At 43.9% G+C, this 24,682-nt stretch overlaps 1 protein-coding gene across 5 annotated transcripts in view; it reads right to left on the bottom strand.

Annotated features, from left to right (window-relative positions):
• Nucleotides 1-4,750: 4,750 nt before the first annotated feature.
• rasal2 (RAS protein activator like 2) overlaps nt 4,751-24,682 on the bottom strand; it is an 81,688-nt gene continuing 61,756 nt past the window's right edge. For 4 of the 5 annotated variants that reach the window (XM_084731334.1, XM_084731332.1, XM_084731337.1 and 1 more), the window contains 13 exons: nt 21,060-21,213; nt 19,205-19,303; nt 18,085-18,639; nt 17,637-17,781; nt 15,975-16,119; nt 15,404-15,643; nt 15,007-15,208; nt 12,170-12,369; nt 10,040-11,015; nt 9,770-9,907; nt 9,000-9,202; nt 8,235-8,322; nt 4,751-4,999 (listed from right to left, as the gene is read on the bottom strand). In XM_084731334.1, coding sequence (XP_084587460.1) covers nt 4,832-4,999; nt 8,235-8,322; nt 9,000-9,202; nt 9,770-9,907; nt 10,040-11,015; nt 12,170-12,369; nt 15,007-15,208; nt 15,404-15,643; nt 15,975-16,119; nt 17,637-17,781; nt 18,085-18,639; nt 19,205-19,303; nt 21,060-21,213 — 3,313 coding nt within the window. In that variant the 3' untranslated portion in view covers nt 4,751-4,831. The remainder of the gene's footprint in view (nt 5,000-8,234; nt 8,323-8,999; nt 9,203-9,769; nt 9,908-10,039; nt 11,016-12,169; nt 12,370-15,006; nt 15,209-15,403; nt 15,644-15,974; nt 16,120-17,636; nt 17,782-18,084; nt 18,640-19,204; nt 19,304-21,059; nt 21,214-24,682) is intronic. The other variant, XM_084731333.1, reaches the window with a different exon arrangement.

Raw genomic sequence — 24,682 nt, 5'->3', positions numbered from 1 at the left:
TTGAAGCTCATGTTTAAGAAAAGAACAAATGCTGTAAACATTGTGGTAAATAATGGACTCGACCCCATGAGAAGAGAAGAGCTAACACTGCCCTCTGGTGGGGAGGCTTTACTCTCACCAGCTCTCAACACAACTTGATCATTTAGGTCTCTACACTAACGTTACATGTTGGGAACACAAACTTGTTCACCAAATACACACAGTGGTCTCTGATGTAGAGCATTTTGTTGGTTTGTAGCTCAGCTGTCATAACAAACAGATCCAGTGGAGGCGGAGTCTGAGTCTACATTAATGACAGGTGCTGTAAACCTGTGGAGCTTCCTTCAATAAAACTCTGCTTCTTTTCTACAAGAGCAAACAGTCAAACCAGTGAGATGCTGGACTGAAAGAGTGAAGAAGTTTTACAGAACAAAGTGACCACACTGGTCTTAAATCTAAGAACGAAGGCAAGAGGAGGGATTTAAAAAAAAAAACTGCATTTAAAGGCTTTCAACTTCATTTTAAGGCTTTTGATAAAATTTAATTCGGTTCTTCAAGAGGAATTTTAGGACCTAAAAAGAGCGAGTTGATTTTTCTGTAGATTCTAATGGAAGATGGTGAATCTTCATTTGACTCTGACCAAATATTAAAGAAGTGGGAAACTGATTATACTCATTTATATTCATGTAGAAATCCTTCTTTATTTAACGGTCAGTTCTTCAGTGAAATCAGTGAGTTGAAGGATGATGTTGAGTGTGTGATGAGTAACACTGCATGTCGTCCAAACCATGTTCTGAATATTGACACGTCTTCAGACGAGGTGCAGAGGACAGTCGATAAAGGTCGATTAAATCAAGCTGTGGCTGCAGAGGAACTTCATAACGACGTCCTCAAAAACTCTAATATGTTGAATATTTGACATCCTTTATTTCAAAGCTGTTTTTGGTTTGGTATTATTCCATCAATGTGGAACAAATCAATAATCAAACTCATCCATAAATCTTCAAACACAGACCCCAGAGTTCCATGAGCCTACAGAGGTATAAGTCTGATCAGTTCAGAATATAAATTATATTCAGGAGTTCTTAATAATAGACTCAATAATTATTCATGGAGTGTTGGTGGATGAACAGAATGGTTTTAGGAAAAATGAGGCTCGTATTGATCATATTGATACCATTTGTTGATTTTCAGAAGGCATTTGATCGGGTCAATAGAAATGAATGTGTTCTGGTATTGATGGTAAATTTGACGATGTTGTCAGAGTTCAGTCGAAAGTGAAATCATGTCAGGAGCGTCTGGACTGAAGCAGAGTGATGAGCTCTCCTCCACTTTATTTCACCTTTATGTAAATGATTTAGTTCAAGAAAATCAAACGGGCCAATCAGGACCTTCCAATCCACGACTTCAACTTCAATATCTTCTTAAATAAGGATGATATTGTTTTAGTTTCTGAACACGAGATTCATTTATAAAAGATGCTGAATATTCTGAGTTCATGTTTTAGTAAACGACGAATGACGAGAAAACTCAAATTATACATTTTAGAAAACCTTGTGAGCAGCAGAGACACATATTTCACTCAAAGAAAACTACTTCATACTAATATCTTGGTTTTGTTTTAAATGAAAATATGAGCTTTTCTGCAGAAACTCATGGTCAGCAGGGAGAGTTTTAATTTGAAGAGAGGACAGACGTCCCTGTGTGTCCAGTTAAGACCTGGTGTCTGTCCTGCCTCTGGATACTGAAGTAAACAGATAAAAGTGTCCCTGAAGAGTAACGCATGTGTTCTGTGTTGAGGATGAACATCATCTTGTGTTTCATTATCCTGTATACACTCAGTTAAAGAACCATCAGAAAAAGTTCGGTGGAAAAATCCTGATTTATTTTGGTTGTCTGAAGGTGACATGTTGTGTCGCCGCTTTCATGAGGAGACTTTTGTCTTGGAAAGATTTATAGAAAATATTTTCAGTTAAAGCAGAAAAGGTTTTATCTATTTTATCTATTTATATGTTTCTGTCATGGAATCTGACTGAAACTTCTGTTTTTATTTTGGTTTGTTTTTTTCTTTGGGAATTTGTGGACTTGTTGTTATTGATTTGTCATGTGACCATCCTGGCTGTTGTTCTTATTTAGTATCTCGTGGGCACCACATGGTGCAAGACACTTAAAATCAATCAATCAATCAATCAATCAATCTACAGCTCATGCTCTGACTTAAAGCTGCAGTAGGTAGAAAGCCTAAAATTGTTTGGTTGTTGAGTCTCACCTGTTAGGTTCTATTTTCTCCGTCCTATCAGACGAGCAGCACGTCCTTCATGCACTCATCAACAGTTTACCAAGGAAACCACGAGTGAGTACAGACGGACAGACGTCAGCTGTGAGTAAGAAAACAAACATGAAGACTGTGACGATCCCTCCTTCCTGCTGCTCTTCTCTCTCTCTCTCTCTGCAGGAGGGTCATTAGAGAGATGGGACACACCTGAGCCAGGTGAGCTGCCTCCTTGAAACAGCTGCTACAGTCTGCAGTGTCTCTCTTCTCCTGCTGACAGACAGACAGACAGACAGACAGACAGACAGACAGACAGACACCCAGACAGACACCCAGACAGACAGACAGACAGACAGACAGACATCAGCAGCATGAGACCAGCATGAGACCAGCATGAGACCAGCATGAGACCAGCATGCAGTTTTCTTTTGTTTATTCTCGTCCTCCACCAACTGATCAACAGGGGAAACCTGATCATTACTGTTTTCTTCAGTGTAGTTTTGCAGCTGTGAAAAGTCCGTCAGTAAAAACTGTGACGGTCAAGTGAGGAAAATATTTTAAATATGGCGAACACTTCAACCCATATAGATCTGGGCAGCAGTTTGAATCACTGCTGGTGTTAAAGGAGTGATATGATGTTGAGTTGCTCAGACTCAGGGTGAACTCACACACAGAACTGACATGAATTATTTGATTGGTTTGTGGGAAAAAAAACTGCATAACTTTTGTAATAAATCTTTGAGCTAAAAAAAAAAAAAAAATCACACCCAAAACAGGGAAGTCTTCAAAAACTTCAATGACAATAGTTCACATTTGGATTTAATGTGATTTCTAATACTTTTTATTTGCTTCCTGTTCTGCACATAAAAACACTAAATTACAGAAAAATATGACATTTTTCTGTTGAAAAACCACAAGTGAGTGCAAACGCCACAGAAAGTGTGTTACTTTGAAATTCACTGGTTGGCAGCGTGTCGTCTATAATTAACCAGCAGCAAAATGAGAAACGCGTTCTTCCTCTGGCCTGTAGTTCTGTGTGAGCTGCAGAGTTTTGTAGATATCAGCTTTAAAGACGTCTGACTTCTCTCTGATTCAGTGGAACTAAATGACACTCAGGGAGCCAAAAATATACAACTGAAAAACTGAAAACCAGAATCTCTTCACACAAATCGTGACCCGGTTTGTCAAAATACTCCACAGAGTTTCTGTCTGGCAGAAAGTAGTTCCAGTAGAATCTACTGCAGAGAGAAAGCAGTTTAAAGTTCAATTTTTTAGTGTTTTTTGGATTTAAACCTTCAAAATAAAAATACTTCCCAGGTCTGACATGAATTAATGGATTGCATTATGTTGAGGGATTTTAACTGGTAGTGTCTCGTGAAGTTTTGAGATTTTATCTCCAAAATTTAAGGGATACAAGTGCTGACAATCCCCCAAAATTTATCTAATAGTTTAAAAGTTTTGCTTAAGTTACACCTTAAAAAGATCAGAAAAATCTATAAAAAACAAAAACAAAAAACCAATCCAGTTTTATTTTGTTAAAGTTTCCTCTGCTGATTCCTTCTCAAATAAAAAAGCTGCAGAATTTGCAGACAGCTCTTAATTCGAAAAAAACAAACAAAAACAAATTTAAAAAGCTCTTAATTTGAAAACAAAACAAAATAAAACAAACAAAAAAAAGAAATAAATCTGTTAAAACTCCTTAACAAACCATTAATGGAGTGGAATAATTTAAAGGCTTTTCTAAATGAATTACAGTTGTTTTTTCTTTAAGCAGCTAAAACATAAAATTACTACAAAATTAAATTAACATTAACTCTGAAACTCACACCATAAAAATATAAATGGATAAATAAAAGAACAGGCGACAGGAAAACTGTGTCTTTTTTGATTTTGGGTGGACTGTCCCTTTTAACTGAAACTTTTTCTTGATGATGTGCTGACTGCGTTGCCATGGCGACGGCAGAAATGAGACGACACCCGTTGATTTTCAGGCAGCTTTTATTCTGAACATGTGGACAGCAGACAGGCGTGTGTGACCTTTGACCCCGATCCTACAGGAGTCTGTTCAGTAGATCAGCAACGACGAGGAGGAGACGACGTGGAGGAATAAATTAAAACCCCAGAAAAACAAGAAACTCGACACGTAAAAAAAAAACAAAGAAAGAAAGAAAAAGAAAAATCCTCAAATCAAATCAGGTCGAGTTCATCCTCAAAAAAAAAACCAAAAAAACCTGAAGATTCAAATAAAAACCTTAAAAAAGTCAGTTAGAAAACTCGAGTGCGTTTTAGTTTCTGTTTTTGGTTTGTTTCTTCTTCACTGTGCTTCTGTGACGCTGCGCGCTCGCTCACACACACACACGCACGCACGCACACACGCACGCACGCACGCACACACACACGCACACACACACACACACACACACACACACACACACACTCTCTCTCTCTGTACACTGAACAGATCAAACCTTCAGTATTTACACTCGTATTTATAGATTCTCATTAAACTCTCTGCAGCCCTGCGTGGCGGGCGGAGGGTTGGACAGTGTAAGCCCCGCCTCTTGTGTCCTGCTCGGCCAATCAGCAGCTGCTGTTCTTGAACTCTCCGTTCTCAGTGATGGACAGTTTGGTGGGGTTGGTGGGTGACAGGCCGTTGCGGAGGCTGGGCGTGCTGTAGCGCTCCTTCACCTGCGTCAGCGCCGCCATCAGCCGCGAGTTCGCCGCGTCCAGGGAGCCGATCCGCTTCTCCTGATTGGACAGAGAAAGAGAGGCGGGGGGGCGTGTGACAGGAAGTCAGACTGAAAGGTACAAAATAAAGCGAGATGATCTGCCTGTCGGGTTAAAATCACATCGCAGCACGTTTGTGTTCATCAGCAGGTTTAATGAAGAGGTTCATTAAAAAATAATCCCTTAATATCATCGAAACGAACCTTTAATGAGCCTGAAAACACTTTAAATTTAGACAAAGATCCTTCATCTGTACATTAATCTGAAAAACTAAACCCTCTGAAACACACTTTAAAGTTTTGAGGAGTAGAAAAATAAAAAAGTTTTTGAATTTCCTTCATGACTAAAACATGAATTCAAATATCTGAAACATGACTCATGAGTTTTCATTCCAAATAAATTTTAAGATATTTTAGATTTTAAGGAATTCTTATTCAGGTATTAACGTTAATGAATAATTTTGATAAAAGAATAGATTGTAATACATTAAGAGATTTTCAAGGGTTTAAAAACACTTAAACCTCATCTGACCTAAAGATCCTGTTACACTTCATCTTTTTATCCCTTGTTATTTATTTATTTCAGTGTCACAGTATTGAAGTAAAGGGATTTTGGTTTATTCCTGCTCATTATTCAGGTAGAGAACAAACACATGAGTTAAAATACACAGTAAACGAGCTTTTTAAAAGCTTAAAATGTGCAAAATAATTTTACTCAAGGCAGCAGCCGAAAACAGAAACAGCCCAAAGAAGTGAAAAGAACAAAAAGAAAGAAAAGAGTGAGACTGAAGCTCTGCTGCAGGAGGTCAAACTGTGGACACGTTTCACCTGCTCAGAGACTGAAGACAACACCTGAGTGGAACCTGTTTAAACCTCCTCACCTGATCTCATCACAACAGAAGAGTGAACTGAAGCTCTGCTGGTTCAGTGGAGCAGGAGGAGGAGGAGGAGGAGGAGGAGGAGGAGGAGGAGGAGGGGCAGGAGGGGGCAGCCAAACAGAAATAAAACCAGCTCAGAGCGCGACACACCAGAACACCAGAAATCTGCTGACGAGTTTTGTCAGGATCATTTTTATGAATGTTTGTTGTTGTAATTCTCATTTCTGCCACAAGAGGCTGAAGTGCACCACAAAACCCAGAGGTGATAAACGTCCAAACGCTCTGTCCTCATTCTGATGTTAAAAATAAATAAATAAATAAATAAATAAATAAATAAATAAATAAGTACTGATTGAACTTCTTCACTGCAGTAAAAGTGAAGAAGTACAGGTTTTTGTTCTGAGACGTCTTTCACATCGTTTTTCATCTGGTTCATTTTTTGTTATTGTGTGACTGAAGTGTTTTAAAATTATAGTTCAGATTCACTGAAGTCACACAACAACACAAACTAACAGATGGAGGCAGCAGCAGACCAACAGTGAGAAAAATCACTCATTTTATGAATGGAGTTTGGTTGGTTTGTAGAGAGTGTCTTATATAACGGTGGCTTTCTGTCAGAAGAGTCTGTCTGACAGAAAGATAAAGAGGAGAAAATATTCTAAATAAAGTGTAAACTGATTCTGACTCTGTCCACAGCAGGACGTCACTTAACTTCCTACACCAGGACACCTGCTGCTTCTCCAACCTGGGGGCGTGTCCACCTCCATCTACTGTACGGAGAGGTAATACAGTTATTATTATTATTATTATTATTATTATTATTATTATTCTTATTATTATTATTATTATTATGAAACAAACCACAAAATAAATAAATGCGTCAACACGTCATCGTCAAACACTAAACCTTAAAAACAATTTAATGAACAAATTATGATACATGTAAAGGTTGACAACGTCTCCTTTAATTGACACATTAATGTGAAATATTTAACCTTTTATTGTCTTCAATAATGAGAAAAATTTAATGTCTTTACACTCAGTGTCCAGTTTATTAGGAACACCGAGATAAAAGGATGAAAATGTCAGCAGCACAAACTACATCTCCCATGATCCTCCAGCTGAATCAGAACGTTTCATGAGGAGAATTTACCACAGACTGAGCAGGTGTTCCTAATAAACTGTAGAACGAAACTGGTGCTGGTTCTCACCACACCGCCGTGCATGCTGGGTAATGACGACTGTTCACACGCTTTTATTTATCTGCTCTGTGATTGGCTGCTCAGGTGTGTTGACGCTCGTTGTTGATGGTGTTTGTTTGTTTTGTTTTTTTGTTCTAAAAACAGCGTGAGGGAGGGAGGGGAGGTGGGCGGGGAGTGGGTAGTGGAGTGGGCGGGGCTACAGTCACTACTTGCCTGATTGGTTTATTTCACATCCGTTACTGACCTGAAATCAGTGAAGAGACGATGAGAGACAGAGAACATGAAGTGACAGAGCTGCTGCTGTCCTCTGTGACCATCAGCACCAAACTGACCTCAGTGCTGCTCTACATACAGACATGGACCCTCCGTCCATCAGCTGATCCACTAATTATTCTGTTCAAATATGATTAAACAGGTCAAAACTTAATGATCCAGGTGTGTCAACAAACCTGCACAACTGCATTTTAACCCTCCAGATGTGGGACAGATTATTGGAAACACATAATTAGAATATTTTTTTATAGTACAGTGGTAAGATTATTTTTGTTTAAGAGTTTTTGACATGGACTAAAGCGGCTCAGGTCTGCAGCCTGTGGCTCTTTAGCGCCTCCCAGTGGCTCCCTGTGACTTTGGCAACAAATGGAAATAAATAACAGCTGTTTTTCTTTTTTTTTGTTTTCACGTTTTAATTGTCATCAGTTGCAGGTTTACGCTGTAAAAAATGTTGAGAAAAAGTTGAACAGGAAAACTCAAACTTTCAAGGCAATGTACTGCAATTAATTTATTTAGTTTTGAGCCCAACTCAACTTAAGTTTTGAAAAAGTTTTACCAACTACAAATGATTTGTTGAGATAATTAACTTTCAGAGTTTTAGAAACCCCAAGTTGTATTTAAAAAGTCACTGAGTAAACTCACTTAAGTGAAAATGAACAATGGTTAAAATTCTAATATTTTCATTTAAAACTATTGAACTGAATATTTTGTCAACTAAAACGTCTCCATCAGCTGTGGATGTCAAATAAAAAGAAAGAAAGAAGTAAATCTGTCTGGAGTTGCAGCTCCACACAGATTTTCTTTCATGTCTCTTTTGCTCATAAAAGGTTCAGATGTAGATACAGGTGTGTTTGTTTGTCTGCAGGTGTGATGCTGTGAGGTCACTGATGATGTCTGTCCGTACCTGAGCGTCGATGATCTTCTGTTTGGCTTCAATCACCGCCTGCATCTCTGCGTGGTCCCGCTTTAACTCCTCCTCCACCGCCATCAGCCTGTACACACACACACACACACACACACACACACACACACACACACACACACACACACACACACACACACACACACACACACACACACACAGGTTTGGACTGTTTTTATCTCCAGATAAATTCATGAAAAAGAACTTGAGCATTATTGTATATTTGATTCAGTCATGTCTACATTTTAATTCAAACAAAAAAGAAAGATTGAACACATTCCTAAACTGTCATCAAAAAGTTCCTAAACTGTCATCAAAAAGTTCCTAAACTGTCATCAAAAAGTTCCTAAACTGTCATCAAAAAGTTCCTAAACTGTCATCAAAAAGTTCCTAAACTGTCATCAAAAAGTTCCTAAACTGTCATCAAAAAGTTCCTAAACTGTCATTAAAATGTTCCAACAATGTCAAAATGTTCCTAAAAAGTTCAGCACATGTAAAAAAATACCTCATGCTCAGAGATGAAACTTTTCAGAGAGACACACATGACAAAATCAAACAGAGGAAAGTGAATAGAAACTGTCTGTACTGAAGAAGACTCACTACAGACTCCACATCACTGACAGAACTGACAGCAGTACAGTCGCAGGACTCCCAGCAGCTGATCAAGTATTTTTATGTGCATGCAGTGCAGGGGTGCGTTTGGTTTCTCTGCCCCGTGTAGCCCTGAGGGGTGGAGTTGGTCCGTACCTGCAGATGATGCTCTTCATCTGACTGTCCTTCTCCTCCTGCTGCCTCCTCAGTCGCTCCTCGCTGTCCTCCAGGCGATGTTTGTACTCCAGCAGCAGCTTCTGCATCTGCTGCTCCTGAGCCAGCAGCCGCCGCTCGTACTCCTCCAGACGCCGACCAGACACCCGCAGACGCTCCTTCAGCCGGGAGATCTCCAGCTCGTACTGAGGGAGCAGGAGGACGGGAGCAGGAGGACGGGAGCAGGAGGACGGGAGCAGGAGGACAGGAGCAGGAGGACAGGAGCGGGAGGACAGGAGCGGGAGGACAGGAGCAGGAGGACGGGAGCAGGAGGACAGGAGCGGGAGGACAGGAGCAGGAGGACAGGAGTGGGAGGACAGGAGCAGGAGGACGGGAGCAAGAGGACAGGAGCGGGAGGACAGGAGCAGGAGGACAGGAGCGGGAGGACAGGAGCAGGAGGATGGGAACGGGAGGACAGGAGTGAGAGGACAGGAGCGGGAGGACAGGAGTGAGAGGACAGGAGCGGGAGGACAGGAGCAGGAGGACAGGAGCGGGAGGACAGGAGTGAGAGGACAGGAGCGGGAGGATGGGAACGGGACAGGAGACATAAATCAGCATCAGGACAGAGTCACTGCAGCTCATCAACTGTTATCTTTACAAGAAAGTGATGAAGTTTATCATCATTATTCATCACTGCACCTGTTTGCACACAGACGCACATCTGGAAACACCTGTCCAGGCGTGTGTGTGTGTGTGTGTGTGTGTGTGTGTACCTTCTCAGTGTTCCTGCCCTCCTCTCGGCTCCTCTCTCCTCCCTCCTCCTCCTTCTCCTCATACTGGCCGTTGTTGAGCACCCAGGCTGCCGTCCTCTCCACCGGAGACATCGCCACGGCTTCCACCGGGGACGCCACCTGAACACAAACCAGTGACCTCATCACACACCGACTCTCATTCACTATTATAAAAATATTACCACTACTGATAATAATAATAATAATAATAATAATAATAATAATAATAATAATAATAATAATGAGCAGTACCTGCTGCGGCTGCTTGGCGGCACTCCTCGGGGGCGGAGCCATATTCTCCACAGAACAGGTGGACTGTTGCCGCGTGACATGGGCAGCGGTGGGCGTGGGCTCTGTGTTGGCGCTGCTGCTGCTGCGCAGTGAGGCGCTGTGAGGGAGGGAGCGTGGCGTCCTGGCCCCGCCCGCTCCTCTGCTCTGCTGCTCCACCTTGACGATGTGGGCGGTGCCCGCCGTCGTGCTCTGTCGGGGGATGGCGACCGCCGTGGCGGTGCCGGGTGGGAGGTCGGGCAGGGCGTGTCGGCGCGGCGTGGAGCACTCCTCGCTCTGCGTGCTGCGCCTGCTGCCCAGCTCGTCCAGGCTGCTGTTGGACGCCACGCGACCTTTGACCCCCACCTGGCTGCCGAAGTCGTCAGAGTTGCTGTGGCTATTGTGCGAGCTCTCCGTGCTCAGGTTCTCGGAGCTGGAGTCGTGCCGCAGCGAGTGGGCGGAGCGCGTGGACAGGCTGTGGGCGGGGTTACTCAGGTGGTAAACGGGGTTCTGGAAGGACAGCGGCTGCAGGCTGCGCTGCTGGCTGAGCGACGGGTGCAGCGGCCGCCTCACCTGCGGCGCGCTCTGAGGCTGAGCGTCTCTGTGCGCCGCTTTGGGTTGGTGCGGCGCCGGCTGAGGTGTCAGGGGGTTGGAGTGGGGGTAGCTGAGGAGCTGGGGGTGTCCGATGGAGGCCTGGGAACCGGCCCTGCTGAGGCGGGGCGGGGCCTCGTGGTGCGGCGGTGGAGGCAGGGCGGGGCCGTGCAGGCTCTGGGCCTCCTGCAGGTCGACCAGCGAGATGCTGCGGCCGTTGGGCAGCAGGTGGTCGCGGTCACGTTCCTCCTGGTCAGAGAAGCTGCTGTGAGTGGAGGGGTGCTGCTGAGCCAGCAGGGGGCGCTGACCTCGAACGTAACCCTCCATCAGCTCGCTGGCCGGAGACTGCAAGCTGCGCACCTCGCTGTGGCTGCAGGAAGTGACATGTACATGCCGGTTAAAGTAATCTGATTACACATCAAACATTAGTTACTGCTGACTTCAAACAACTTGTAGGCTTTAAGACAGTGATTCACTGGAACGTAACTGAGTACATTTACTCAAATACTATTTGTTTTATGTTCCTTCAGCGACACATCAACTGAAAACACGTTTTAAAACCGATACCATCCTCTTTTTCCTTCATGTTAGAGACGATACTTCTACTAATATTAATAATCCTAATAATACATTATGATGATTATTATCTTCAGTAGATTACATGAGACTGCAACTCAACTTCAGTCTGGAAAGCTTGTGTACTGTGTGTAATGATGTTCAAGTGTGCAGCTGATAGTTGAGAGATGGCCTCCGTTTGCATAATTTCCCATGATGCATTGCTGAAAGTTAAAGTTTGCTTTGTTGGGTTCTAAAGTGAAAGTGTTTCTGTTTGTTAGTGTCGTGTTTGTGCTGCTTTAATTCTTTACTCCGGCGTTTGGGTTGTTTGTGATGACAGGACAGTGACATCAGCTGGGGCAGTAAGGGCAGATAAGTTTCTGAGAAAGGCTGAGGACGTGTGTCCAGCTGTCTCTTCACATGGGGCAAATGCAAACGTCTACAGAGGGGTTGAAACCGTCTCTTACGAGTGTTTGATTTATCAGCGCACACAGCAGCGCATCCTATGCGCTCAAAGCACCACAAAAGTAGCTTTAATCTTCAAACTGTGGACACCAGGCTAAAAAACAGAAATCACTTTTGCATCACTTTCCAGATGTGATTTGAGGCCAGTTCAGTAAATCTCCCCCTCAGTCTTTTGTCCTGAAGGTCAGAAGAGTTTTTGTTTCAAAGAAAAACAATGACGACTAAATCTTATTCTTGTTTTTGTGATCCGTCACAATCCTGAATCGAGATCATTTTATCATCCAGCCATAAGCCACCTGCAAAAGCGTCTGGTCTAGAATGGCTGAGTGATTCACCACCGCCAAAATCTACCTGCGTTCGGCGGTTGGACGGGTGTTCATGTAAAACCCTGAGCACAGTCCCTTCTAAAGACTCAGCAGTTAGGACCGGGCTTAGTTAAGGAGCAGCGGTGCAATCTGTGAATCACTGTGACAAGGGGCTGCAAGGTGTCAGGTGATTGGTTACCTGTCAGTAGGGTCCTCAAAGATTCGCTGTAACCCTGATGACAGGCTGCCACTGATGTTGTGGGCGGAGTTGTGGTCCTGGAAGCGTCGCAGCTGCTGCTGGACGGGCGTAGGAGCAGCCAGACAGCGAGAGATGTCTCCCAGAATCCTCGGCAGCGGGCCCAGCTTCGCTACGGTGGCCTGCAGGAAGGAATTTTCACCCTGGGGTCGCCGTGTGTATGTTTGTGTGTGTGTGTGTGTGTGCATGTATGTGTGTGTGTGTGTGTGTGTGTGGATGGTGTGAATGGAAGCACCAGGATGCAGTGGTGGTGGTGGTGGTGGTGGGAGAGCGAAACCAAGATGGTGGCAACAGAAAGAGTCGGCCAGACAGGAGTGAACAGAGGGGGGAGGAAGAGGGAGGGAGGAGGGGGGAGGAAAAAAACATGAGGGAAACTTAATGGAAACAAAAATCAAACCAACTAGAACAACATGCGTCTACTGCAGAGAACCACGTCAAACCGAGCAGAGCCATGCTGAGACTGAGCTCCGGCAGGTGAGACAGGTGAGATGGGTGAGACACAGCAGAGCCGGGGGGGGGGCAGGTGAGGGGCGTGAGGGGGGAGGAGGCCATGCTGTGAAGTTCAGCCACGCAGCGTTAATGTGGTTAAATGGTTAAATGAACTGAAGTGATCTCAGATGTTCAATCATGTTACATCATCAGATTTATTTACATCACACACACACACACACACACACACACAGCATCACTGATCACTGATCAATAACTGAACATTTCATCTGGAAAATCTGGAACAATAATCAGTCTGACTGATTGGACTGATTGGCTTCTGCAGCCGTGACACTTCTGTCACGACCAAGAGAGAAAGGACAAAGTGAAATATTGATCGACAGACGTTTTTCTCACGAAGATAATCGAATTTTGTCTCATATCGACGACCGAAGACGCTGCATCGCTGACAGCGTCCAGTGTTTTCTCTGTCCTGTAACATGTGTCCTGGTGTCTTTGTAAGAAGGGACGACAACGTTATATTCTGTCAGAACTGTAGACAGGAGAATGATGTCCTGGTTTATTTAAGTTATTTATTGACTCTGTTCTCGCCGTCTCTCTGATGGTCTGGTCCGCTAACCTGAGAATCAGGAATAAGAATCTCCTGAACTTTATTGGTCAGCTGGCTGGAAGGCTGATTTGTGTCCCACAGACCTCTTTGGCTGATATTTTTGACCAGCAGGTTTTCTGCAGGGTCAGGTCTCTGTAAAACCCCTCTCAGTGATGAGTCTGTGACCCCTCCCTCAGGCCGTAGATTTACAGAACCCTGGTTCATGTGCAATAGAACTAAAAACTCTTTTGTTCTTTGTGTAACAACCCTGTTAAATCTGACAGTTTACTGAGTGTTCTGTTTTTATTGTCTTCTGTATATTATACGAGACATTTTGCTCTTTCTTGTCTGTCTTTACTTTGGTTGTTGGTACGTTTATTTGTGCATTTTTTCTTAAATATTTTCAGGGTCATAGATCTGACTGACCCTTCACTTAGCCCCGCCTTCCTTAGTTACTGTTGCTCCGCCTGCCAAACTTTCCAATCTTGCTCTGTATTTATGCAGTTTACAGTGATATCGGTGGTGAATTTAACATCAAAATGAACTAACTGTAGAAACATGAGGTCTGTAATTCCTTAGAGACGGAAACAAAAGCAGATTCTCATTTCTAGCTGATGACGTGAAGTGTATCTGGCTGATGTAAGCTAATGCTAATGCTAATGCTAATGCTAACTGGACTTGAGTCAGCTGAGAGTCTCCAGCTGATGTTTTAATGTTTCCATCTGACACGTTTTAAAACAAGAACCCTGTCAAAGTGTTTATGTAAAGTTAGCTAACAGTTGCGTACATGATGTAACATTAATGCTAACAGACTGAGGCTAAAGCTAGCTTACATCTCAGCTAACATTGGTCAGATGGTGAAATACAGCAGGTATATCTACATGATAGATGACAGAAATACACTCATTAACGTGGGAAAAGGAAGAGCAGGGACTCGATTAGTGCAGTGGACCTTGAGACGGGTCACCCAGCCAGACCAGCTGGACCACGATTACCACAGGAAGAGAGCTGGGATAAGAGCTAAGCTAAGCTTAGACCTGAGACAGCGAGCCAGAGAGAGATGCATCATCATCGACCCACTTTGATTCTTCATCAGCCCTCATCCTCCTCCTCAAACCCCCACAGAACAAATGCAGATGCAGTGGATCTAACAAGTTTGACTGGAGGTAAAGTTACTGCAGCTGGTAAGCTAGTGTTAGTTAGCCAGACATGCTAACATTTGCAGGTTATGTTAGAGCAGATGAAGACAGAGTTTAATCCATTCACCACTCGTGTTTTTGAGAGGCGCCAGCATCCAGACTAATGAAACACAGAGTATCTCTGTTCTCTGAGCCTCCTGCTCATCTTCAACATGGAGAGAAACGCAAAGCTTGACAGACCTAGTTACCGTTACTAACCTATGATTGGACAGTTGCTGTTTGGAGGCGGGGCTTAGTGAAGGTTCAGTAACATTTGCATTGTGTTACATTTGTTTGTGAAGATTTAAGACTCTTTTAAAGTCTGTGTGTTGTGTTTAAGTGCTGGTGGAAAACTTGGACGTCAAGCTTTTTACTGACTTCATGTGAAAGGTGTTTTTCATGAGCTTTGGTCACCAACATTAAGTTCTGTCGTGTTCCCTGCTGACAATTAGATTCATAAATCACAGCTCCTGCGCACACACACGCACACACACACACACACACACGCACACACACACACACACACACACACACACACACAGGTGGTCAGCTGATGTTGGTACCTTGTCGAGCTGAGAGACGACCTCCCACAGCAGAGCGTGCAGGACGGACAGCTCGCGGCCGAGGTCGATGTAACCCTCGAAGCCTGGCGTGTTGGACAGAGTCTCTGGGTTAGAGATCTCCGACAGGAAACGCATCATCCCCGCCCATTCATGCTCCAGGAAGTCGTTCATAAAGGCCATGTACTCCTCTTTGTTCCCAAACCTGCACACAAGACGTGGATATTTCACTCCTCAGTTCATTAAAAGTTTTACACTTGAACTTTATTTTTTTAGATTTTATCCTGAACCTCAAAAAATAAAACAAAGCAGAACCTTCAGCAGTCAGTTTTGTACCTGAAGAACAAAAACTGTGTCCAGATGAGAGTCTGGATTTAATTTTTCATCTGCAGACACTCACTTGGTGAAGTTGGCGAGGTTCTGGATGACTTTGGCGATGAGCGTGAGCGTCCGCGACGTGCGGTCGTCGGGGTATTCCTGCATCAGGTTGAAGAGCGACGGCGACATGATGGCGGGGCAGAGGAAACGCAGGAAGAGCGAGGCGCTGATCAGACGCTTGCTGATGTCCTGCTGGTGGCCACGAGCGACGCACTGCTGCTTCCACGACGCAAACACTTCCTTCAGCTCCCGAGGAAACACACTGAGGAGACAGGAGGGCAGGAAGGAAGGAAGGAAAGAAGGCAGGAAGGAAGGATCAGGTTTGTGCTGCTGCAGAGGACAGGCACATTTAATGACTTTTTAAGTTTTTAACTACGTCTGAAAGAAGGAAAATGTAACTTCTGTTCAAGTAAAGAACACAAAGACATTTTTCTGATTATACTCGAATACTTTAACTGAAGTAACTTCTTCAGAACTTGTAACAGAGTATTATTACAGTGTGGTATTTGGTACGTGAACTGAAGTAGAGGACATGATTGGTTGGTCGTCCTCTGTCACATGATCATCAGCGTGTACTCAGCCTGCAGACGCACCAGTAGGAGTTGATGATCTTGCAGAACGCCAGTTCACAGCACATCTTCAGGTTACTCTGATGTTCTGCCAGATCACCGCCAGAACATCGACTGGGATCCACCTCACAGTTCTCATCCGACTCGTACAGAGCCTTGATGAACTCGCCTGCTCACACACACACACACACACACACACACACACACACACACACACACACACACACACACACACAGAGTACAGAAAAATAATCCATATTTGATCAGTGTACTAACAAAATATTGATCCATGTGTAGTAACAGTTTATTGATCCATATTTGATCAGTGTAATAACAGAATATTAATCCATATTTGATCAGTGTAGTAACAGTTTATTGATCAGTGTAGTAACAGTTTATTGATCAGTGTAATAAAGTAGTCCCTTCATGAAACTGAGTAACCAGCTGATGATTTCTGTAAACAGACCCTGGTTTGTATTTTTTTCTGAGGCCAGGGGAAAAAACACGCACTGTCCCTTTAAAGTTTTCTAGGAGCAGATTTCACTGAAGCTTTGTGGACTTTAACAGTTTGACGCGTCATGAAGTTTTAACGCCTGCGACTGCAGCTGCTGGCTGATCATTGGTTGATGCAGCAGAATGACATGAATCAGCGGAGATGCTCTGAGTGTTTGTTCAGTCAGCTGGATTTACTGCAGCAGCTTAACACAATAAGAGCCTGCTGTCAAAATAAAAGCCCTTAATGAGGAAACCTGCAGAGGGCTCACAAGTTATTGTCTATTTTCAGATGCGAGCCTATAAATATCTCACTGAAGCTGTTTTTGAAGCTACTTTTTTGTGCTAATAATAGTTTGAGAGTCATGAAATCCTTTAACTCGAGTCGACTCGGCTGATGTTTGCTGGTTTGTAGTGACAGCGGGTCTCGTGGGTCTGTGACAGTTCTGCTTCTGTCACATTCACAGCACTTTCTCAACTATTTTAGTCTCTTTGTTGAATCTCTGACATGTTTGAGAACATGCAAACTGAGCCGAGTCACTCAGAGGAGGAGGAGGAGGAGGATGAAGATGATGCAGCAGAGTACAGACATGTTCTCTAATTTTAGCATTCAGCAGTCTGTAAAGACTTTCTGCACTTTCAATCTAATTCAGGATCCACGTGATGACAGACTGAGAACACTGCCTGCAGAGTGAGAACTCACTGAAAATCAAACAGCACCGTCGGTTCTGAAGATAACTGAGACTGATAATTCATCAATAACTAAAATAACTGCAGCTGCAACGATTAATCAATCATTAATCACTTATAAAATGAATCCACCAGTATTCTGATAATCGATAAACTGTTTTGAGTCATTTTTTAAGGAAAAAACCCTCAAAATTCTCTGATTTCAGCTTCTAAATGTAAATATTTCCTGCTGTCTTCTCTGACAATATAATCTCTGAAATAAAACATAAAATGATCTAGAAAGCAAAAATATAGCAAAAATATAAAATGAGAGAAAAGAAGATGTGAACAGACGTTTGGCATTATTTGTATTAAAGGAGACCAACTCCATTTGCTTCTGAAGAACCCTTTTTGGAAGAAAAGGTTTGTCAAGGGTTCTTTGTAAGACTAAAGAACCCTTTTCATCCAAAGAATTAAAAAAGCAAATAAACAAACAAGCAAACAAACATCTGAGCTGAGCCTCACCGAGGGCGTCGTGCAGGTACTTCTGTCCCACCAGCTTCAGATACTCCTCGATGGCTTTGGTAGCCAGCGTGTTCTCCCTGAAGATCAGGACGTCGTGGTCGGCGCAGCGGTCCACCTCTGACATCACCAGGTCCGTCAGGAAGTCCTGGACAGGAGGAGGAGGAGGAGGAGGAGGAAGACGAGGTGAGGCAACCATGCATCCATACAATATTGTCACAAAATATTGTGATAGTATTTGTTTTTTTTCCTGCACCCCTCGAGACGGATACCGCTCTCAGGTCTGTACAGTAAATATGAGGAACACAGAATTTTCTTTATTTGGAGGGAGGCTAGTAGTTTCCCCCTGTTTCCAGTCTTTATGCTAAGCTAAGCTAATCTGCTGCTGGCTGTACAGATGTGAGAGCTGTTCCTCTGACAGCAGGGTTCTGATTGGTCGCTGAGCTCTGACCTTTGCCCTCCCGGTGCTCTGCAGGATGTGGACCAGCGCGCAGGCCATCTCCTCCTTGTTCTTGACGCTGATGACGGGCTCCAGCACCGAGCACAGCATGGTGTAGTTGTTGGTGACGAACTCGGCGAACTCCTTGTACTGCTCCATGGGCAGGATGGAGATGGTCTGGAAGCGCGACTTGATGCGGATCGACGGTCCCCCTCCCTTGGCCTTGCTGGTGGTGGGCGTGCTGACCGGGTACCACTTCTCTACGAACTGCCGGCCCGTCACGCCCGACACGGGGATGTTGACCAGGCCCACGTAGTTGTTCTTGTCCTTCTTCTTCTTCTTGTCCACGTCGCGGTAGATGTGCACGGTGATGCTGTGCATGGCGGGCAGGCTGGAGAAGTCGAAGTACTCGCCCCAGAACAGGCTGTCGTGCCGAGTCTTGCTGGTGGTCCGGGCGTACAGGACGTCGTCCAGACACAGCTCGCAGAAATATTTCTTCTTGGGCGGCAGGTCTTTGGCTTCGATGATCCACAGACGCAGCAGGTTCTCCGCCCGCCGACAGTTGTCCTGGAAACACAAACAGCCTCAGTTAGAAGATTTAAAACACGGCCGCAGGTTTCAGAAGAACAGAGATCAACAACAAAGATCCTGTTTCATGTTTATAACTTTTTTAAAAACTTAAGTTAGGGTGCATGACATAATAATTTCAGTGCTGCTGTGGGAAGTAACTAAGTACAAATACTTTATTGTACGTTACCATCATAGTTTTCAGGTTATCTGCACTTTACATGAGTATTTATTTTGCTGACATCTTTCTACTTCTTCTCAAATCTGAACTTTCTCCTCCTCACATTTTCAAAACAGGATAGTTACTTTAGTTTTATTGACTTTGAGGTGAATTATTGATTATTTTTTATTTTGCATCATCGCCTTCCAACACAATAATCACAGTCATTAAAACTAAAGTAATGAGTTCAGATATTTGTGTTTAGATGTAGGAAGTAAAAGTAAAAGTAAAGTAACTGAGTGTCTGTACTCTGTTACTTCCCATCTTTGTGCACATGAAACTCGTTTACAGCGTCTCACCTGAATCACCTGAATCAAACTCCCACCTGGTCATCGTGTGTCTCACCTTGTTGGGCTGAATCGTCCTCCTCAGGTTCTCCATCCACTTGTCTCTCTCTGAGGCTGAAGTGCAGCTGAAACACTTGCTGCCGCCCGAGTACGTCACCTGACAGGTGAGACACAGACAGAGGTCATGTGACATCTGACCTGCTGCTACATTCAAACCAATAATCATTCATTCAACCGTTATTTTAACTCAAAAATACACAGAGGTAGAGACTTCATTTACGATGCAGCCCAGTAAAACTATAAAATAAAAGCTAATTTAATTTAATTGACATAAAAGAAACTTAACCTGCAAGTTACACTTTAATTAGGCTTTTTATTTTATTTTGTATTGTAATTTTTATTGTGAAACAAAAAAACAAAAGGGTGGGTGGTTCCACAACTCTCTGCAATGAAATGATCCTGTTATACGACATGATGGACGTTATATCATATCTCACCATGTTCACTGTGTTTTATTTTATTATATATAAGTCTAAGTATAATATGACTCTATAAAGTAAGCATGCAGGCGTTTTCACTGATTAAAAAGTGTGTGACAGTGATCTCACAGTAATAATCTCTGAATCATCAGACTCCTCCTTTTCCTCCGGTCTCCACCTGTTTGTGTCATTATTCAGAACATTCAGCGATTTGCAAAGTTGAAAGCTGAAAGAACATTTAAACAGTAAACTGATGCAGAAACGTCTGTCAGTCTCTGGATCACTGAAACTGTCCAATCAGCATCGCTGCTTTTGATAAAAGACTTCTCCGTCAGATACGCCGGTGTTTCCTCACTCTGAGCTCCTCCAGAAGCCTCCTCGTCTCCTCGTCTCCTCGTCTCCTCGTCTCCTCCAGGTGCATTTAAGCAACTGGAAGATCCTTCATCAAGGTGGAGGAGAAACAACTTCCAGGTCGATGAGGGAGAGAGGAGACGATGAGAGGAGACAAGGAGACATAATTCAGTGTAATGGAAAACCCCCGCTGCGCTCCTCTCCTCCTCAGTCGTGTCTAGAAGGGAACCTTTGATTTGCAAAACTCTCAGGAGGTTTGTACCCGTTGTTTCTGTTAAAATAATCACACTTTACGATCTTTCATTGGTCTGAGCTCGCCACCTCGACACGACCGTCTCTGTCAGACTCATGACAGCAGACCTGTCTGTGAACAGCATGATGTCACACACAGAGGTTTTATTTGGACGGACACTCAGGTTTATTCTGGGACCCATTTTGATGCAGACAAGTGACTAGTCTGCACGAATGTGACGGTGCTTATAAAACAGTTGTATAATAAAAGCAGTATCACACTGCTGACCTCTCATTACTTTAATAAAATGCTATTTTTGGACAGCTGGGATACATGACCTTTTCATTCTGGTTAGAGATGCACTGACTCTAATTTCCCATCTTTTACAGGTCTGACCTGCTGATTCCAAAAAACTATAACTGACAGAAAACACAAACATTTCTGGAACTTTTCTTTAAATTAAAATCAAAATTACATTTACTATTAAATAACTTCATGCTTTTCTTCCAAAGCGCTCCAGGTTATCATATAAAGATTTTGTACCAGGAGGAGCAGGATCTTCTGAGATCTCGTAGGAAACATGATTTCACGTGATCAGCTGACGCTGTCAGGGCTGAAAACTGATCAGTCGATCGGTGCATCCAGACTTACAGCAGGAAAAAAATCAAACCCATCAGTTCAAACAACAGAAGCTGATAATCTTTGTTTCTGATTGTTTATTGCTCCCCTGAGCATACATGTGATTGATCAGGTGATTGATCAGGTGATCAGGTTGTCCAACATGTTGCTGTGAGGTGATAAATGTGTCTAATTCTTCTTCTACCTCCTCAGTTGACTTTACGTGAACTCACCTCGAAGCAGAACTCCTGTCCCAGGATGCTGCTGTGCAGAGGTTTGATGAACACGTCCTCCTCCATGCTCAGGTCCAGAGCCTCGACCGCGCTGCCCGGGCTCAGCAAAGACTCATGGGAGGTCGACTCCTTCAGCTTGGGGAGCCCACGAGATCTGGAAGACAAGAGGAACGCTCAAATGTTAAACGAGTGAAAAGCAGAGTCAGAGTTTTCTTCTCTAAACTGAAGTTCTTTATGAGTAACAAAATGCTGCCAGGGGGCGCCGCTGAGCACAATAAGACTTCTCAGATACCATGACAACGCCACGACATTCATCAAAGTTCCTCTGAGTGTTTGAGCTCGCCACCACAGGTGCCTGCTGTCAACAGTGAAGCAGGAGAGCAGTAATACCTACGAAAAACAACCACAGAGCCAGGTGAGGGGAGTTCCCCAGAGCATCCCTCCTCCTCCTCCTCCTCCTCCTCCTCCTCCTCCTCCTCCTCGACTCCCCCCTGCTCCCACTGTCCTCCCACCTCGACCCTGCAGCAGGCAGCAGGAGCAGCTCCGATCATCGAGCGCAGCGTCGCCTTTATGAAGCTTCCCCACAGTCCAGCAGGTGGTAAACAAGGTCCTGGGACGGCCAATCGCATCGGGCCTCTGGGAGCGTTTCCATAGCAACAACCTCTGCCGGGACAGCAGGCGCTAGGCAGCAGCGTGTGACGCAGCAAGGAGCCAGGCAGGTGTTTAACTACAGACCGGTCTCACGGGTGGGGGAGTCTGTCAGAGGTTAACGAGAGGAGGTCGGAGACGCAGGGGAAGAAGAAACTTTTCAAAATAAAAGACCAGCTGATTTTCCATCTCTGTCGAACTTTGAAGTTACGGTAAGTGTCACTCCAAATCTAAATACATTCTGAACTATCAGGTGGAGTTGTAGAGTTTTCACTTTATACTTCATGTAAACATGCAGTTTCTTTTCTAACAGTATTTTAAGTTGAAGCATTATTGTCCACAAATAACTGAATGTTAAAACAACAGTGAGATGGAAACAGGATTTCTGTCAACATCAAACTGCAGAGAGATAATTAAAAATATCAATTCAACACAAACTGCTGTGTCAGACATTCAGGCTGCAGATACTTTTCTTTTCCTTCCTTTAACTTTACTTTGTTCATGGTACTTCTGTACTTTTACTTTGAGGTATTTATAATCTGACACACTGAAGACAGGAGATCAGCTGATCAGCTGGTTGTTGGAAACACTGAATGAGATTCAGCTTTTCAGGAGACTCTTTAATTCACTCTGTGTGTGTGTGTGCGTGTGTGTGCGTGCGTGTGTGTGCGTGTGTGTGTGTGTGTGTGCGTGCGTGTGTGTGTGCGCGTGCGTGCGCGTGTGTGCGTGTGTGTGTGTGTGTGTGTGTGTTTGTGTGTGTGTGTGTTTGTGTGTGTGCATGTGTGTGTGCGTGTGTGTGTGTGTGTGTGTGTGTGCGTGTGTGCGTGTGCGCGTGTGCGTGTGTGTGTGCATGTGTGTGCGTGTGTGTGCGTGTGTGCGTGTGTGTGCGTGTGTGTTTGTGTGTGTGTGTGTGTGTGTGCGTGTGTGCGTGTGTGTGTTTGTGTGTGTGTGTGTGTGTGTGTGTGTGTGTGTGTGTGTGTGTGTGTGCATGTGTGTGTAATCCTCCTGCTGTGTCAGATGAGTTACGTAAACCTGGATTAGTGGATTCAGATCAACACTGATGCCGAGACATCAGACTTGTTTAACTGACGCAAACCAATCAGATCCAGTGCTGGAAAGTAACTAAATACTTTTACCTTTTTACGCTGATATTTATTTATCGTAAGTATAATCTGAGATGTTACCTCAGTATTTACATTTTTAGGAGGGCTGCAACTAACGATTACTTCCATAGTCGATCAATCAGTGGATTATTTTTTTGATTAATTGATTTATAGTTTCACAGTTTCAGAAAATGGTGAAAAATGTTGATCAATGTGAAAGATGAAAAACGAGACATTTGAGAAAACGATCAAAAGATTTATCTATAATAAAAAGTACAGATCACTGCAGACCTAGTTTTGTTATTTTTAGGTTTCACTGGTCCACTTTAATATTTTTGATTAAGTGTGTCTGATCATGTGACCTGAAGCTGCTAAACACAGTAAACGTGTGTGTGTGTGTGTGTGTGTGTGTGTGTGTGTGTGTGTGTGTGTGTGTGTGTGTGTGTGTGTGTGTGTGTGTGTGTGTGTTTGTGAAAATGAACGAGCGAGCCGACTGAAGCAGGAAGACGGAAAACCTTCAAGTCAGGGCAGACGCAGAGTTTGAGGAAGGGCTGGTCTCTGCAGCAGGATGGAAACCTGATCCAAGATCCAAGAGGAGGAGGAGGAGGAAGCACTTACTGACCACACACACACACACACACACACACACACACACACACACACACACACACACACACACACTTTTGTCATCCTAACATGAGAGACACTAAAATGAGTTGATTCAAAATGTTTTGTCTGACAGACGGAAGATGCTTTGTGTCACATCACAGAAAGAAAGAACTTATATTTATCATTTTACACAAAAAAACATCTACATCTGTGAGAATAATCAGTTTTCATCTTAAAATCATGATGGTGTGAATTTTTTTTGAGTCTGAACCAAACAAACGTGTTTCAGGAGTCTGTGCTGCTCAACAATGCAGCTGCACAAGAATCAAAACGTATTTCTGGTTCTGTGATTTGGATATTGTGCTGGTCTCTGGAGCCAGGGAGCGGTGATACCCTTTAACACCCGGACCACGTACCTGCAGGATTTATGACATCACAACTAGTCTAGAGCCAATCGTGGTTCAATATGAAACTGACCAGTGTGTAGATTTACAATATTTGTGTTTATTCTGGATTTTGACACCGGGGAGAATTTGTTGATCAAGGTTACTGAGCGCAGTAAAATCATTTTCGACACAAATTAACTGTAATGGTCTGCAGAGTGACGGGTGCTGCTCCGCACTGCGCTGCGCTCTCGTCCAGCGGCGCAGGACACACCCACTCAGCCGACCGTGAGAGCACTGATCTGGGTGAGGAGTGAGAGATAAACAGCCCGCAGAGTCAGACTCTTTACACTCTTCTCATGTGATGAGTTAAGGATTTAATTCGACCAAACCAGAGCTGGTGACTGTTGGAAGAGTGGACGGACTAACGAAGACGGTTTAGGTGAGTTGAGTGAGTGAACAGTTGTATTTCTCTGTTTAAAGTGGACATAGCATTGAGAATTTACCGCCTGTGGACGTCTCCGACACTCGAGAAGAAGGGAGGAGGAGGAAGATACTGCCAGTCGCCCATGGACGGGCTGATCTGTTGGAAAATTTTAGCATATTACTCAACCCTAACGAGATCCCTGATCACCAACACCAGGGTCGGACCTCACTGACGCTCTGAACGCCTCTGAATATGACCAGATCCCTGCTGCAGGTTCAACATCTGGAGCCAGAGGAACAGCAGGTTCATGAACATCAGGTGAACGTCACCTGCCTGGTTTGGACCTTCAGACCCCAGAACTGAGAGAAACCCGACCTCAGAAGCAACTCGAGCGTCGAACAGAAGCATTTTAACTCAGCAGAGACACCAGAACTTAGCAAAGACTAAATCAGA

Source organism: Lutjanus erythropterus, chromosome 12, assembly GCF_056507025.1.
Source record: "Lutjanus erythropterus isolate fLutEry1 chromosome 12, fLutEry1.hap2, whole genome shotgun sequence".
Classification (NCBI taxonomy): domain Eukaryota; kingdom Metazoa; phylum Chordata; class Actinopteri; order Lutjaniformes; family Lutjanidae; genus Lutjanus; species Lutjanus erythropterus.
Note: the sequence above shows the minus strand (reverse complement) of the source record. Positions and strands in the feature narration are given on the sequence as shown.